Source organism: Silurus meridionalis, chromosome 4, assembly GCF_014805685.1.
Source record: "Silurus meridionalis isolate SWU-2019-XX chromosome 4, ASM1480568v1, whole genome shotgun sequence".
NCBI classification, from domain to species: domain Eukaryota; kingdom Metazoa; phylum Chordata; class Actinopteri; order Siluriformes; family Siluridae; genus Silurus; species Silurus meridionalis.
Window position 1 is genome coordinate 32,896,813 of NC_060887.1, and position 17,405 is coordinate 32,914,217.

The window sequence follows — 17,405 nt, forward strand, 5'->3', positions numbered from 1 at the left end:
TCTGTTGGTGAAAATTCCTAGCTGAGAAGGGAATAGTTTAACTTTTTTTTTACCTGACAGGAAGTCACCAATAACTCTGAAAACCACTCTTTACAACTACGATAGGCAGAAAAGAACCCAAACACACAATCCTGTGCCAAATATAATCTTAGATTCTTGTCCCTGGCTGACAAAAGTGTAATCCAGGAAAGTTGTCTGCTTTTCAAATAAAAATTAAAATTTTATTTGTCACATACATGCAGTGAAATTCTTTTTACGGCTGTCCAACATTTAAACATGAAAGAAGAAATAGAATATAGGGATAAACAAATAAGGTATGTAAATAAAAAATTATAAAGTATAGAAAAATATATGTATATACACATATGCTCTTAAAGGCGATGGCTGATTATGGCAGATATTAACAGAGTACAGATTAAAGTAATTTAGTGTGATAGTCCTTAAAGTGTCTATGTGCAGTATAGTGTGGTATAAAGTGACACTGTGCTGTACAGTTCAGAGTTGAAGTGACAGTCCAGAGTTAAGGTGTCATACAATAATACAAAAAAAGTTGTGCAGAAATAATGGTGCACTGAAGGAATAAAGTGAAGACAAGACAGAGGTCCAGTACTAGTTCATGGGTTTTTCCTGGTTTAGACACCGAATGGCCTGTGGGAAGAAGCTCCCCCTCATTCTCATGAAACCCATACTAAGGTTTTGACCTATAGCATGATTAGCTAATTGGATAATCAAATAAATGTGCAGAGCTCTAATTACATGGATGGTAAGCATATATGATTGCTACAAGCCGACATATTATAGCATACTAATTTGTGTTTTAACGTTAAGAAGTGATTTGGTTAATCAACCAATGTGCAGAAAGAACATGATTTTCCCTCTGTTTATTCCTTCCTGTATCTTTTCTCTGAATATGCCACAGATAGAGGCCATGCTGCAGAGATGAACACAAGGGACTTAAAATCTAGCACGGCAAATTACACTATGAGTTTTCTCAATGCAGTTTTCAAGTACAAGACACTCCTCTTTTTCAAGTCCTCATCAGGACAAAAGCAACACTTTCGTAGCAAACAACCCAAAACTACTTTTCATGTCTTAGAAACAACCATCATAAAGTGTAGTCTGCATCAAAAGGAAGCTGCAAACTGTGAGAAATCTTGAATAGCAACTTGCTGAGTTGATACACAAATGGAGGACACACTTACCCAGCGGTTGTCCTGCTATGATGCGGGCATTCTCGCCTGCGACGGCAGCCCGGGCGTTCCTCTCACTCATGTACTGGACGAAGGCGTAGCCCTTGTGCACGGAGCAGCCCACGATCTTGCCGTACTTGGCAAAGATGACCTCGATGTCGGATTTCTTGACGATGGCTGTGTTAAGGTTGCCGATAAAGACTCTGGAGTTGAGGGAACGTGGGTCATTCTTGTTGGTCACGTTGCTTGTTTGACTCTTACCGGTCATCCTTTTCTGCTGGCTTTTCTAAAGTTGGCACACACACACACACACACACACACACACAGTCATGCAGGCTTAGAAACTCTGCATAATCAATCCCAAAAGAAAAACAGTAACTATTTACTTCATGCAAATTTATAATTTACTGTTGTAGTTACAACATTACTGTTGAGGTTATGTATTAATGAGTGTTAATGCAACACTAAAACTCTGGTAGCCATCAACGTATTCAGTCATGTTATAGACACACCCTCCTGGGACATTAAGTCTTCACCATTTTTAAAGACAATAATGAAAAGACATTAGTATTACATGATAAGTTTGGCCTACACTTTTTTGCTGTAAACATAAAAAACACACAATATTTAACCAAAAGATTTAATGCCATATGAATGAATGAATGAATGAATGAATGAACGAATGAATGGATGAATGAATGAGTGAATTAATGAATTAATGGACAAGTGGATAATTCTACATCTTACAAAATATTAAAACCCTCTTTTATGCTTATCAGTACTGTAATGCTATTAAGTAGCACATTATGGTTAGTAAAGAGAAATTACTGTATGACTGCATGAAAAAATGAATATGTTCAATATCACTTAATAATTTTGTTAGATACATTACCAAGATAAACTAATGATTCTGAGTCAACTAACTTAACCAAAAGCGGCAGTCAGCAGGGCTTGTAAGGTAGTTGGCTGGGCTATGTAACACCAGTAACTCCATCAGCTAACAATACCATTGTTGCTAATGAACTTCCAACTTCACATCAGATGTGACAAAACACAAGTGCCATGGGTTCGATGTGTGCAGAACTTTTATCATTCCCACTCCACATGCTCACAAATTAATTTTAACAATTTTATCCACCAGAGACTATTTTTTTTTTATCATTACGTGTTTGTGTTTATCATCCTAACTGAGTTAGCAACATTTTTAGTGAACTTGCCGTACAATGGCTATTTTCATATGATACCATTAGCTACACCTATTCACATGGGTTCCCAGTCCCATCTCACATGTTCGTGTGTTCCCATTTTCATGAATTCCAAGTCATAATGCCCTTTTCCATGTTTTCCAGTCCCCACATCCCCATTCCCAAGTGATCTTAGTTCCAATGCCCACTCTTATGAGTTCCCAGTTTTCCTACCTTTCCCACAGACAACAGTCCCAGTGCCCATTTAAATATTATCTCAGTCCTGATGTATCCTTCAATTATGGTAACTAAAGTGATATTTCGGCCTCAAAATAATACAAAAAAAGATCAAACCTTCATTACCCAAACATTACCCCTGTACATAATTAAATGAAGTTGATTATTCCATTTAGATTTTTATTGTAATACTCAGCAACACATTCAATGTTTGTTAGCAGGTAGAAAAGCTCTCCATGTGCCAATGTGCCAGGTTCAAACCTTATTGCAGTTCCCCTTTTAACTAAAGCATCTGGTGCTTTGGTTCCACCAAATGGTAGATTAGATTAAATGTAAGATCTCTGCTAATATATCAAATGTTATCAGTAAATATCAGTGAATATCACATTATCAGGATGGGAAAACTCATCTGCACACACAACAGCCTTCCAGTGTGTGGGGGTTATTAGTTATTCGAGATGACTCATATTCACCTCTGATTGTACAGTACATGAATAATGTTGTAACACTTCCATGCATCATTTCCAAGTCACTAAGTTCGTGTTAATGATAGCCCTTCACTTCCTGAGTTAAATGGCAGCTTCCATAACCCACTGAGCATCCTAGTTCCTTAATTATTTTTGAAATATGAAGTCATGTGGAGAATAATTTGTCAAAATCACGTCAGTCTATAGTGTATGCTTTTATTTCTGAAGTCAGTGGAGGTTATAAAGCCAGAAAAAAAAGCTTTATTTTAAAACGTGATATTTATTTCAAACTCATTCTTATAAAATGTCAATTGCATATTTGGCCTCGCTCACATTCTCTCATATATCACTGCCACCATTTATAGCAAAGTGACCTCATTTTAAATCAACCCTGGTTGGTGCCTATGACATCTGAACAACAGACAGAGGCCATCTGAAAAGTCTTCAATGAAGGGCAATGGAAAAAGGGAAAGAGACAGAAAGAGATAGAGGGTGGGGACAGGTAAGAAAACCTGAAAACCAGGAATAAACTTAACCACATGTCATTTATTAATTTTAATAATTTTTATTAATGTAATTTAAAAAAAATGATACTAATATTAACCAAAACCAAATTATACACTGCCAGAAAAACACATTTCAGTGATAAATTGAAATGCAAGTTTTATATAGTGTATGGATTACTCTACAGCTTCCCATTTCCATTGATAAACTCAAACTGAATCATATTCAGGGTCATACAGCCCTAAAAACCTTGATACACATAAAAAGCTATCTATTTGATAATGAAATTGCTCCTATCAGGCTAACTAGATTTGCTCAGACTTGGTGGATATAGGCTGGAATGAGAAACTGGGCAACTTAGGTGACCATGGCCAAGCTCTTCACACCTGAGTGATGGAAATCCTTCAACACAAGGAGCTACATTTGACCATAAAATACACACACATATATGTGTGTGTGTGTGTGTGTGTGTGTGTGTATATATATATATATATATATATATATATATATATATATATATATATATATATATATATATATATATATGTAGCTGTAAATTATTTTTCCAGACCAAAAAAACAAAAGGAATATCTATTAACAAACAAAAAAAAATATAATAAGTAACACATTATAACATGAAAGATGCTGGGAAAGCTATGACCCATACCTCAAGGCAGATTACTAGCTTTGTTTGTGATTTCTAATTATTTTAAAGTGTTTCAAATCCGCAATGCTCCACTGGCTTCACGCTGCGGTCTCCAGAATACCAAACAGTATAAACAGCAAAGCTGGAGCCTCTTCATTCAAACCAAGATGCACTAAACATACGATTTGGTCATTTTGTGTAAATCATACTTGTCTCCTTATTATTCTACTTTCTACTTTTAAGACATTGTAAAGGGGAAAATAGATGCTAAGATAAATTTCAGTGCTTTCTCTATCACTGCTGATGATGTGTAACACATACAGAATGTATTTGGAAAAATGTAGGAAATAAAGGGTAAATATATAGGGCTTCACACTGTGGCAGGCTGCATGAATATACAGTCTGGGCTAAAAAGAAATCAACCCCAGCCTCTATAATATTCCATACATTTCTTACTTGTATTGGTATTTCAGATGCACGTAGGTCCAGAGATGTAAGACATACTTTGACCAGGTATAACTTTATAGCCAACAATCAGGCATAACATTATGACCACCTGCCTAATATTCTGTTGGTGCCCCTTTTGGTGCAAAAACAGCTGTCGAGCATTAACAGCATTTACTTCTTTAGCAAATTGTTCTACAGGAGCTCGGAGCTCTGTTGGATCGGACCTTAGAGTCCAGCCTTCCTTCCTCACGTGCATAAATGAGCCTCGGCCATTCATGACCCTGTTGCCGGTCACCGCTGTTCTTTTCTTGGACCACTTTTGATAGATACTAACCACTGCAGACCTAGAACACCCCACAAGGCCTGCAGTTTTGGAGAGGTTTTTGGCCCTTATGCTTGCCCATTTTTTAAAAATACTTTTAGCATACTTTGAGCACAAAATGTTCACTTGCTGCCTAATATATCCCACCCACTAACAGGTGCTACGATGAAGAGATAATCAGTGTTATTCACTTCATTGATCTTAATGTTTTAATGCAATAATGTTATGCCTGATCGGTGTATAAACAAATAATCTGAAGTGGATTCCAGGAATTAACCTTTATATTAATGCCTTTAATATGCATTAATGCCTTTGTAAAAACAGGAAGGTGCAATTTGAGCCCTCTAGTCCATTCATACCGAGCATCCTTAATTCTTTGATTCTTTTATTAACCTGTTATTGACAGTCCTGTGACAACTTTGCGAGTAATATAATCCACCATTTTTTGCCTTTGTTAAAACTTTAACCCAAACACTACTTACACAGCTATGATACTGCATTTTGACACAGTTCCAGTTTCAGCTAGTAGGTAGAGAGATAAAGAAAAAGCTATATAAGTTTGTGTCAGACTGTAAGCTTTTTTCTCCTGCTTTCTTACTGAATGTTCCCAGCATGCACACACGACACTGTACCGAGCACAGCTGTGTGTAAAAACCCCTGTGACGAGCTGACAACTAACCTTCCATTGGGTGTCACCCAATCCTATAAACATGCTCACTAAAGGAGCCTGACAATCCGCCTGCTATTGTGGATGAAAGAAATGCATTATACTCCTTCTCTCGCACTGTCAACGACCTGCTCTTATAAATAAATACATTAATAAATAAATAAATAAATGAATAAATGAATGAAAAAATTAATTAATTAATTAATTAATCTTACGGGTATCTGGATACACCCATTACACTACAATATGTGAGAGTGTGAGACTAACATACATTTGCACATTATACTAAATATTGCTATTTATCTGTCATTTATGTTAACATAAAACGTGTGTTCTGAGAATGTGTTAAATCTTTTAGGCTAGAGAGAGAGAGAGAAAGCGGGGAAAAAATAGGTTTCCCAATTTCATTGCTTTCAAATGCATTACGCATATTGGCTAAAATTTAAAAGTTTCCTGTTTAATTTATCTGCATATTTAACAATTGCATCATCTAATAAAGCATGCTGTAAGGCTTTTAATGTTGGCCTGATGCTGCAGTGTCCCTGAAACATGGAGATGACATGTATTTAGCTTTGCCACTTAATGCCTGAATAATGGATCCAATACCCAGTAAATAGGATTAGTTGCCAAGGTAACACACATTCTGTTATTGGCTGCACGCTTGCACACTCACTCACTCACTCACTCACTCACAGAGACAGAAATTGAAAAATGAAATTTGCTCTGTTGTCCGTGATATGTCCTCTCTCTCTCTCTCTCTCTCTCTCTCTGTCCTTCTACCATGTGTGAACTGTGAGGGATTAATGTCCTTGGTGCCAATTACTCTCAAAAGTTTCATTTGCTTATCACATTACCAATAACACACACTCACGCATAAACAGACACGCACATGTCACAAGTTTAGCTCTGTTACTCTTTCAATAAAAAAGAAAAATTCATTCTTTTCATACTGTATAAATAATGGAATTTGAGCACAAGGCATGATTATTGTAGGATTATTATTATTATTATTATTATTATTATTATTATCAATATAATTCATTAAATACTTTTAAATCATAATTTAACACCATAAATAGACCTCACATTATCTGTTGTTTTTATGGAAAACAAATGGTACACACTGTAAATAATTTACCCTAATAATTGAATATATCTTGAATGTAGTCACATTTATCTTTTACTTCCTGTTAAATGATTATAATAAACTAAATATATTAAATGTTAAACCTGTTATGATTTAATAAAATTCAATTTGCAGAAATAAAGTAGTTTCTCTAAAAAGTTTGTTCCTTATAACTGTTAGTTCGTCCCTAATAAGTGAACCAGTGCCGACTCTGACAATGAAAAACTCCCTGAGATGGCATGGGAAAAAAACCTTAAAAGGAACCACACTTAAAAGGGGAACACATCCTTATCTGGGTGGCACCGAACATCCATTTATTATAGTTAAATCATTGTTAAGGTGTGCAGTGATAGGCATTTAAATGCAACCTGTTGTCCTGAGCCATTGTAGTTGACTGATGATATTAATTACAGTCTAAATCTATCCTCAAAGATCTTGAGTTGCGGAGTAATTTCATAGATCTTTAGGCTGTTGATGTGGAACCACCCCCAGCTACAGAGAGTGTCTCCATTTGAGAGAAGTCCATACAGGAGTAAGGCTTCGGTATAAATGCTTTTAACTTTTATGATAATTACTTCTATTTATAGACGTTTCTTCCAAGCTTATTATGGTCTTGTTCTGTTGGCAGATACTTTGGAGACTTTTAAAAGCATCAAAAATCGGTTGTACGCATTTATCCTTTATTTACAGCATAATAAATCTCATATAAGAAAACATTTCATAAATGTGTCCATACCAAGCATTTCCCTTCCTGTCCTAAACCAGAAACAGGAAGTAGCACAGGAAGTTCAATCTACTTATGTTACCAGGAGCAGATCACGTCCCTGTAATGAAAAAACCCCCGACTCATTTTTAACTGAACCAGAGCGATAAATGATTAGAAAACAGCTTTAGGACTTGGAGAAATATTCAGGTCTCACTATGAGGTCTGAAAAAGGGAAAGTGTGAAAACACCCTTAAAGTGATTTCTATGCATTCCTCTTTTGAGAACTTTCAAGTGAACGTGTCTACAGCACACCTCACACAGCAGTGATGGGAGACCCCGAGTGAGAATTCTTCACTCTCACGACTCTGGTAAACCGAGAACAGCACGGTGACAGGCTGCAGTGTGTGTGTGTGTGTGTGTGTGTGTGTGTGTGTGTGTGTGTGTCTGTGTGTGTGTGTGTGTGTGTGTGAGAGAGAGAGAGAGAGAGAGAGAGAGAGAGAGAGAGAGAAAGAAAACTGGAATAGAGGAGATGTGAGAAAATGACTTGAAAGCCGAGATTGTAATTATTACAGCTGCTCAAATGTGTAGGCAAGACAGGAAGCAGAAAAACTTGACTGTACACACACACACACACACACACACACACACACACACACACACACACACACACACACACACACACACACACCTAGTGGAACACCATAGAAGGAAACCAGAGAGCCCAGAGCAAACCTACACATACATAAGGGAAAGATGTGAAACACCACACTGATGACTTCCTCAAGCTCAGGATCAAACCAGGGACACTGGAGGTGTGAGGTGGATAAAAAAAGACAATTAATTAATTATAAATGTATCACAGTGCATTTAACCAAACCGAGACAAATATAGATATATAAATAAAGTCATTCAAACCTGTCACCCGATAATTTAATTCTATCAAAGTAGCTAACTTCGGTATTTTGTTAAATTGATTTAAAAAGACTAAAAATGGTGGTTGAAATTGAAGTAATCCATGTAGCCCTGATTCAGCTATTTACCTAGAACATCTACTCACAAACACACAGGTATACCAGGGCAAAATGGGTTTTGGTGTAGGTAAGAAAAGTCAGACACCTTACCAGAGAATAAAAAGGAAACCAGATTAATCCACTGCAGGGCCTCACTATTTACACCATAGTGCTCATTTAGCAGAACACGGGTCAACCAGCACCACCTCCCCCTCCTCTCAGCTCTTCCCCGATTCGATCGAGTTTAGCAGTGTAATAAGCAGCCCGCTGTTATTTAGAGCCTCTCACTGACACGCGTATTGATGGCGGTGGACACAGAGGCGAGAACATTCGCAAATCAGCGGAGATGTGTTAAATTGCCTCTCTGGTCAGATAAATCACTTTTGTCGAGAGCTCATGTGAGAGCTCCATTGCCCTCCCTTCCTCACACTCATCCTCCTCCTTTTCCCTGGCTCTTAGCCGTCTCCCTGGCACCTTGATGTTGCATGATAGTGTGTCTGTGGGTTTCTTTCTTTTTCTTTTTCCTTTTCTTTTTTTTTTTTTTTTTAAGGAGGTGCTGAAGCTAATTGATTTCATTGCCAATGTTCCTGCTGCTGCTACTTATTCACTTTGCAGCCCGATGTGTTCAGAACAATGTCAGCTCCCTGCATCAGCTCTGTGGAGAAAAGGAGATCATCATTCATTCATCTTCAGTAAGTGCTTTATCCTGGTCAGAGCACCCTTAGCACACTCAATCCTACCTAGGGGCCAATTAGACTTCCTAATCCACCTATTGGCATATTATTAGGAGATGGGAGAAAACCCAAGAACACAAAAGGAAACCCAGAGGAGAACATGTTAAACTCAACTTGGACAGTAACCTGAGCTCAGGATCGACCCAAGCACAGCCTAGGAAAATATCAGCACTGTTACATTAGCTTATATAAGAATGTTAGCAGTTTCTATCATCTGAAAACTATATTTTATTTTGATGTGGAACAGAAATCAAATATATGTGATGTTTAATGGGTTCATCTAAATTCATAGCAAGTTTGGGAAGGTAATTAAAGGTTTGCTTTGTTTAGATTTAGTTTCTCTATCCAAGATGCAACATTATAAAGGGTATCCAGTATCTTCCAGGGGAACAAACCATTCGGGTGTCATTAGTGATAACAAAAAGCAATCTGATATCATCTGATCACTGAGCCACAAAGATATAAAAGGAAAGCAAGAGTTCAACCAGGAGTTGAACCCTGGAGAATTCCTGTAGTGTGGCTGTTAGATGATGAAACAGAACATGCTAGAGGGCTAGACAGATAGCTGTAAATATGATGAAAATCTGGTCAAGCATAGATTCAGTTCCAGATGACAGATTTTCACTAAGGAAGAGATACCAGCCAGGCAGTCTGAAACCTTCTGTGAGACTTTGGATGGAGAAAAAGAGAAGTAAAGTGTCATCAGCATAGCAGCAGTAGTCACAATAAAGTGTCATCAGTGTAGCAGTGGTAAAAGAAGCCACAGTAAGTTCATTGTATGTGTGTAGACAAAAACAAGAGTGGGCTAAGACCCCAACCCTGAGGATATCCTGTAATGAGTTGAGAGGTGATGAAACAGAGTGCTCTTGTATGTATGTTGAAACATGCCAGATCAAGGGAATTACACTGTTGCGCATGTAAACAATAGTGAGGATAAGGATCTTGTGTTTCACAGGCACAAAGGCAAAATGTTCAGTATGAATAGTGGCATGTTAATTGAATTTCACAGTCTCTTCTTTCTGCTTTACAGAACACTGCAATCCCTTACATACCATTTCATCTTCCTATGTGCAACACTTTGCCTTTTACACCAACTCCTTGACAGGCAGCTTTCACTTAAACTGACAAGCGGGTATGCAGAATATGTCAGCCGTAGCCAAGCTCTGAGTAAACAATAAAACAGTGAGAGGAAGGTGTGCATTTGGTGCTCTGGCATATAGCAACATGAGGTACATGCTGTATAAAGGTATATAGAAAACTCAGCAGGACTGGGAGTGTAGGTATCCAACTCTGAGTGTGTGTGACTTTAATGAATAGGACCACACTAGAGAGGCTGCTTAAAAAGGCAGACATTAGGGATTTAAAGAGCTGTGCCCACAGCTTCATTAACATAGTATCACCAACCTCTTCAATGCTTTTCCTGTACAATTTTCACGTCTGAGAGCACACAGAGAGATGGTGACATCTATTTGAGGTGGCAATCAGCCTGTAAAGCCATTCAGTCACAACAATGCAAGAAGGCAAGACCTTCCCACCCTCCCAATGTCAGATGGAGGATCTGGCATGGTTAGATTATGGTTTTTAAGATGCCCTTGTGCACTTGCCCTCACTATAAGGCAATAGTGATTTGAAATATTTCAAAAATATAACATCTGATTTACCCAGTATTGAATGAGTACAAAGTTTGTTTTCATTGTTTTTGAACATTTTTCAAGTATCATAGTATTTTTATTTTGGAAAACTTTTATTCACAACATTTTGAGTCTTAAAAAAAAAAAAAGTAAAAAGCTATTCCTCGCTATTAAGTAAATGCATAAATTGGTTCTGCAGATTAAGCGTTATCTTACTATGTGACTGTCTTTATTGAATTGCAAAATGTATTAATATATAATTCAGATAGATCAGTATGTTTGCTTTTAATACCTGAATACATTCAAAACCAAGTACTTTTGTATTTTTACTTAAATAGAATATAAGCAGGGGATTTGTACTTTTATTCAAGTATAGGAATGGTGTATCATTTCAGTTAAATGTATATGTATTAAAATGTATTTTCATAATCTACTATTAGATTATAATATGACTCTAAAAGTCATATTCTTCTTTGTCAAAGGCAAGTGCATTTTTTGGTGAAACAGTCACTGTAAGCTTTGATTTGTCCTACAACTGCTATTTGACAATGTTAGTATCAACAGTAGGATGCATATACATGTGTTGCCATATGTGCCTAATGATCCAGATCATTTTCGAGTTAGATCTGCATTTATATTTCTAATAAAGCAAAACAAGTCTCAAACCCTTCTTAGTTCATATATAACTAAAATATAGTGTAGATAATTAATTGTGTATTTAACGTGCATCTATTTCTATTAACTAAAAAAATTGCATAATATTCACTGGAAGTTACTGCAACTAACTACTTCAGCTGCATACAACAAATTTAGAGTATTTGTAAAGCTAATGTTTGTCTACCAGATGTTTTCTATCTATTCTATATTATTATTTGATTTTGTTTTGTTGAGTCAGGCAGCTTTCAGAGTCAGAAAGACATCCAGTTATGTCTGAAATTAATGTTTGCATACTGTATAAAGCCACCTCTTGAAATACCTCTATCTGGCTGATTTTTAACACCTGGTTGAATAACAGATAACATTTCTTAGCCGTCAGTGTGTTGGCAATGTCATGACATATTGCTGCTTTCAAAACCTGTTTCCAATCTTTTCTTTACAGGAACCATCTTAGCTATTAAATCACTGCCTTCTAAGGGATTATTTACACTTCTGTGTAGATCTGTTTTGGGATGTCGAGAAGGGGTTTATGGGTTTATCATAGCTTGCAGAGTTTCACAATACATTGTGTGAATCTGTGATGCTGTGTGCTAAGCACATTCTGGCTAAGTAGGAAAATATATTGAATAGGGTTATGTTGGGACAAGATGCAACCTGGAATTAACACAAGAGCTGAACAGGACAGGCTGAGGACTGACTTGCAGAACTGGATATAATAATAGGATGTTCAGCAAGAACAAAAGGGTGTGCATAAGGGTGGTGTACATACACACACACACACACACACACACACACACACACTTCATCACCAATGGCAATCACTACTTCATAATTCAGTAAAATAGAAATTCATGATGCATAATAAAATCTGCTAGTGTAGTGGATGTCCATATGCCTCATGTATGCATTATAACATGTATTTATACCACATGTCTGTTGAATTTTTAATTCTGATTGGTTGATTTGTGTATGCCCTGTTTTGTTTTATGCCCTATTCACAAAATTAATACCCTTGCCCATGTGCAAATTCACAGACACTAGATGCATTAATCATCTCTAACACACTGACAGCATTGTCATCAAGGAATAAAGGCAACTGCCTTCTGTCTTGGACACACCTAAAGAATGAGAAATGTTGATTAGGCTAAGGGAAACTAATTAGGAACTGTTCATTGTTTACTGTCAAGAGTAAGTGATTTCCTATTGAAATATGTCCCTGCTTTTCGTGCTGCACTGCATATGATGTGCGATAAGTGCCACACACTTAGGAGCTGACACAGAAGTGAAGAAAATAGGTCTTTGGGACTACATACTGTGTTGAAATGCAATGCTTAAAGCACTGTTAAAGGCAAGAGGCCCTAGAGAATGCCACTCTTAGCATACCAAGCCCTGATTAATGATCATGATATCCTGGGAAAGTTCGAATAATGAGAAAATTTACACTGCTGTTAAATGTGCAGGGCCTTGTGTATTCATTTAATTGCCTGTGTGTGTGTACCCTGCAAAACAGCCTTTTGGAAACAACACTCCCTTATCTAAGATCCTCTTCGCCACCCTGGTGTATAAGCTTAGTCTCTGCCAAAAGTGGACTCCCCCATCACCTAAAGCAAATTTCATTTTAGTAGAAAATTGCTTCTTGTTCATGACTGCCCTCCTCTTCCAACATCCCCATTTGATGGCCTGCACTAAATTGTGCACCGATTGCACAGCCTGCAGCAGTAATCCAATTAACTAGGAAGCAAATGAAGCTGTCTCTTATTCGGGAAATCGCCTATGTTTGGGGAGACGGAAGGGAGGATGATAATGCCACACTTGTTGCGATGGAACCTTTAATTTGTAAGAAAAGAAATTCCTTTGTCCAAGGAAGACAGGAAGACACATTTGAGGTGACAGGATTTAATTGCTTGATCCAGCTCTGTTGTGTTTTTGAACGTTTATCTCTGTAAAACACCAATGTTAAAGATAATGACTCTCCTTTTGTGCATGGAAAGGATTCTGCTTCTCCTAGACAAGACACTCTATGTTCAACCATCAGTACTGCACTGGAACATACCATGGCAAGGTGAAAAGCAGCCAAGGTTGCCACTAAGCTGAAGTGGAACTAAGAGCCATGACCTGCCCCACATGGAAGATTGCCTTGGTAAGGTCCAGAGCACATCGCTGAGCAGCTCTTTGACCTTAATATCTCTCCTTGCTTCTGACTTTTGTGGCCGCAGGTGCACTGACAAGTCTCCCTGGCCTTGTTCCAGTCCATTATTCAGTTCCAACATGGGAGCAGCATCACCTCTTTGCCCTTGAAAAGCCTAGAAATCATACACAGGCTATAACTCCGGCAACACACAACAGCGCACGCCAGCTGCTCCTTACTCTGTAGCTAACATACACCCAGTATCATGCGGTGTAATCTTTCAAGGATATCATGTCTAAAAATATAATCAACACATACAGTATTTAGGTTTTTACTACAACATTGCCAGATGATTGATCAGAATGTGCTGATCAATTTTTTACACCAACACAGCTATGACAGCAGTTCCAATTTAATTCTTTATTTTAATGTTTTCAATCTAATACTGTTTCTAAAGTAACAATAGAAATGAATATGTAGTAGTGCTCCACATAAGATTAATCATGATGGATGTTAAAAAAATGTCTTGCAATTTTGTAAATAGTCTATTAATAAGAAACATCATACATATGCAAAGAAGACATTTATATGCTTTGTAATGTCAGTCATTAATACATCACAGAAAGTATTAAAAAAAAAGGGCTTAATTTCATTTTTCAGGTTCTTAGAAGCTTTGTTTTTTGTCAGATTAGTGAGAGGATAAAAGAAAGAAAATGACTTATAACGGTAAGTGCAACAATGAATGACAACTTTTGTGGAACAGTTCAAAGTGTGGGTTGTGTTGGCTCAGTGGTTAGGGCTTTGGGTTACAGAAGGTCGAAAGATCAAGCCCCATTACTGCCACAGTGGTTCCCATAATCCTCTCTACTCCATAGGTAATATATGATATACAATGGAAGAAATGTACTGTAATGCATATATGTATGAAAAAAAATAAAGTTCTTTGGTGGTAAAAGAAAAATAAAGCACCTAATGACATGCTGTTTTCACTGGGCTGCCGGACACCACCCAATCATCGATTATTTTTCTAGACTAGCATCCCAGTCAACTTTAATTCCTTACATAACAACCTCAATGAATATGGACTGCAGCCACTCTTTGGCAGCATTCCGATATTCTTGTTCCCGAATGGCAATTGAGAGTACCTGCTTTTATTCGGATTCAGCTAATTAAAAGACCTGGCCAAAGACAATAATTGTCTGTGCAGCTGAGTCAGTTCTGCTAGTCTTTAATAAATCCCCATCCCCAAATTGGCTCTTCATAAATAAATCATAAACAGATTTACCAACCATTACTTTATAGGTTTTTAGTGCATGATGTCAGAGTTTGGCTCTAATCAAACATCTGACTATGCCATGGCCCTCTCATTAAAGCAGCATCTTCAGCAAAAAGCCAATTAGGACTTTAATAGCAGGTGTATAGTGAAAAAGAAGATCACTACAAGACCTTTAATGGGTACAAATTAGAATTTGTAAACATTCGCTCCCCTTGATGAACTAATACACAACCAGTGCCCTTCATTAACATGTATAATCCACACTGTGGGGAAAATGAATGTAAATAGAGTGTGAATGTGTGAATGTTAAAATGCACAGTAGGCTGTACAGGCTATTGAAGGACTGTATTCTATCAGCAATCTTCAAACATGCAAAGAAAAAACTCTGGAAATAATTGCTGGAGGAAATTTCTTTTTAACAATTGGTAGTTTTTGAGAGCATGCTTGGTTTATGTGGGCTACATTTAGCCTTCAAACAACCAATGACTGTGCCAAAAAAACAACAACAAAAAAGACTGCTTTCTCTGTGACAAAAACAAAGAGAAGCAATGAAGCTTTATTTTAAATAATCATCAAGAGAAAAGAAAAGAAAAGAAAAGAAAAGAAAAGAAAAGAAAAAAAAAGCTATTTTTTTAACTTCATGATGATAGTGTACTTGTTGCCTCTTAAGGCCTGCCAGCAGTCTGGCTGATTGGGGAAAGAAACATGAATATACGCTCTGGTAATTGGGCAAACTGCTTCGGCAAAGGCAAAGTGACCTACACAGTAATGATGGTTGCGGAAAAAAACGAGTTCAAAGAGCTCTGAAGTGGTATATCATGCAGCTGTCTTAAGATGCGATAGCATTCACTCAGAGTTATTTATGATTTTATTTCAACTCCTGATGAAGTACATGCTATTTTTGAACAAAATGTGCAACATGAAATGGTCTAACACTGGGTTACGGCAGATGATCTCTGCAAATAAATCACAAAAAATGTGAACATATTGATCCTATCCTACTAAAAAAAGGTGTTTTTCTAGGAATTGCAACATGTCTGTACTTCAGTAATTCCTTGACAGACTTTTTTTTGTGTATGTGTATATGTATGTGTATATATACTATATATATATATATATATATATATATATATATATATATATATATATATATATATATATATATATGTGTGTGTGTGTGTGTGTGTGTGTGTGTGTGTGTGTGTGTGTGTTGCTATTGCAAGGCCTTGATGGTTGTGGGACAGAAAACATGCTTTGTACTGCCGTTTTTTCCCCCTCTGGGTGTTCAGTAACTCTTTGACCTTGCGTTACCTGCTTTTCAGAGATCAGCTCTGTGTCCTTCCTTTCTCTCTCTCTCTCTCTCTCTCTCTCTCTTTCTCACTGTTTTCTTCCTGTGCAGTTTTCTGGTAGCAAGGTTTTACTGAGCAATCAGCTGAGAGCAGTGTGATTGCAGTTGATTTGTTACTGAAAATAAATCTGTGGCAGTCCACAACAGCGTCGAGAACTGTGGTTATTTTCTACACCTGAAACTACACCTTTCTATATGTATTGTTTGTGAGTGTCTGTATGTGTGTGCAGTGGGTTGGGATGAGGTTGTAGCTCATTTTGACACATTTTTCAGATGCTCGCTTTCTCTCTCTCTCTCTCTCTCTCTCTCACACACACACACACACACACACACACACACTAAAGCAGCAGGATGAATTGACTACAGCGGTGGGTTTGAGTGTGCCTTTGAACTTTTCTTCAGTCTTTTCCAAGCTGGTTCATACCACTTGGTGTTTGGATAAAAAAGCAAAAGTAAATCTGTATAGCTTTCACATCAGTACTGCATATAAGTATCCTATGTTATGTAAGTTCTAAACTGAATTTTACATCAAAACCAACAATTACAGATGATAAGACTTTTAAATGAGCCAAAAGTATTTGTTTTTCAAATTATAGACCCCTTTATATGAAGTTGAAAAAGATTTTGTAGTTATAAGTATAAAGACAGGGCAAAGTCTATGTGAATGGAATAATTTAGCACATGCAATGTGATTTAAGCCTGAAAGCTACCTTGGGAAAAGTGATTGTGTACATGAAATAATATAATCAAAGGGTACTTATATAAGGGAACCATTTCTGTTAATTTAATAGACATGTTTTGTGCACACATCTGTAAAATGTTCAAGTCTAATTGGTCAGATATTAGTCACTGCTCAGTCCCTCAATAGGGACCTGTATGGGCCACATAAACAAATGAAACATGTTACATATATAAATCTAAATATGATATTTTCTGGTGCCAGTATAGAGGTGAATTTTATTTTGTAACATCTTTGGGAGAAGTCTTTAGTGTCACTGATTTGCAATGTTCAGAGGTAAAAGGTTTCTTTCCCCCACAGGAAAGTCTTCAGGACAAAGGGCTTTGCGGTTTCTAGGTAACCTGACATAGTAAGCTTAACTTAAAGCAAAAGAAAAAATAGTCTGG

General features: G+C 37.1%; 1 protein-coding gene across 4 annotated transcripts in view; it reads right to left on the reverse strand.

Moving 5' to 3' along the window:
* LOC124384493 (RNA-binding Raly-like protein) overlaps positions 1-17,405 on the reverse strand; it is a 201,146-nt gene that overhangs the window by 92,361 nt on the left and 91,380 nt on the right. For all 4 annotated transcript variants that reach the window (XM_046847402.1, XM_046847403.1, XM_046847401.1 and 1 more), the window contains one exon: positions 1,203-1,476. In XM_046847402.1, coding sequence (XP_046703358.1) covers positions 1,203-1,458 — 256 coding nt within the window. In that variant the 5' untranslated portion in view covers positions 1,459-1,476. The remainder of the gene's footprint in view (positions 1-1,202; positions 1,477-17,405) is intronic.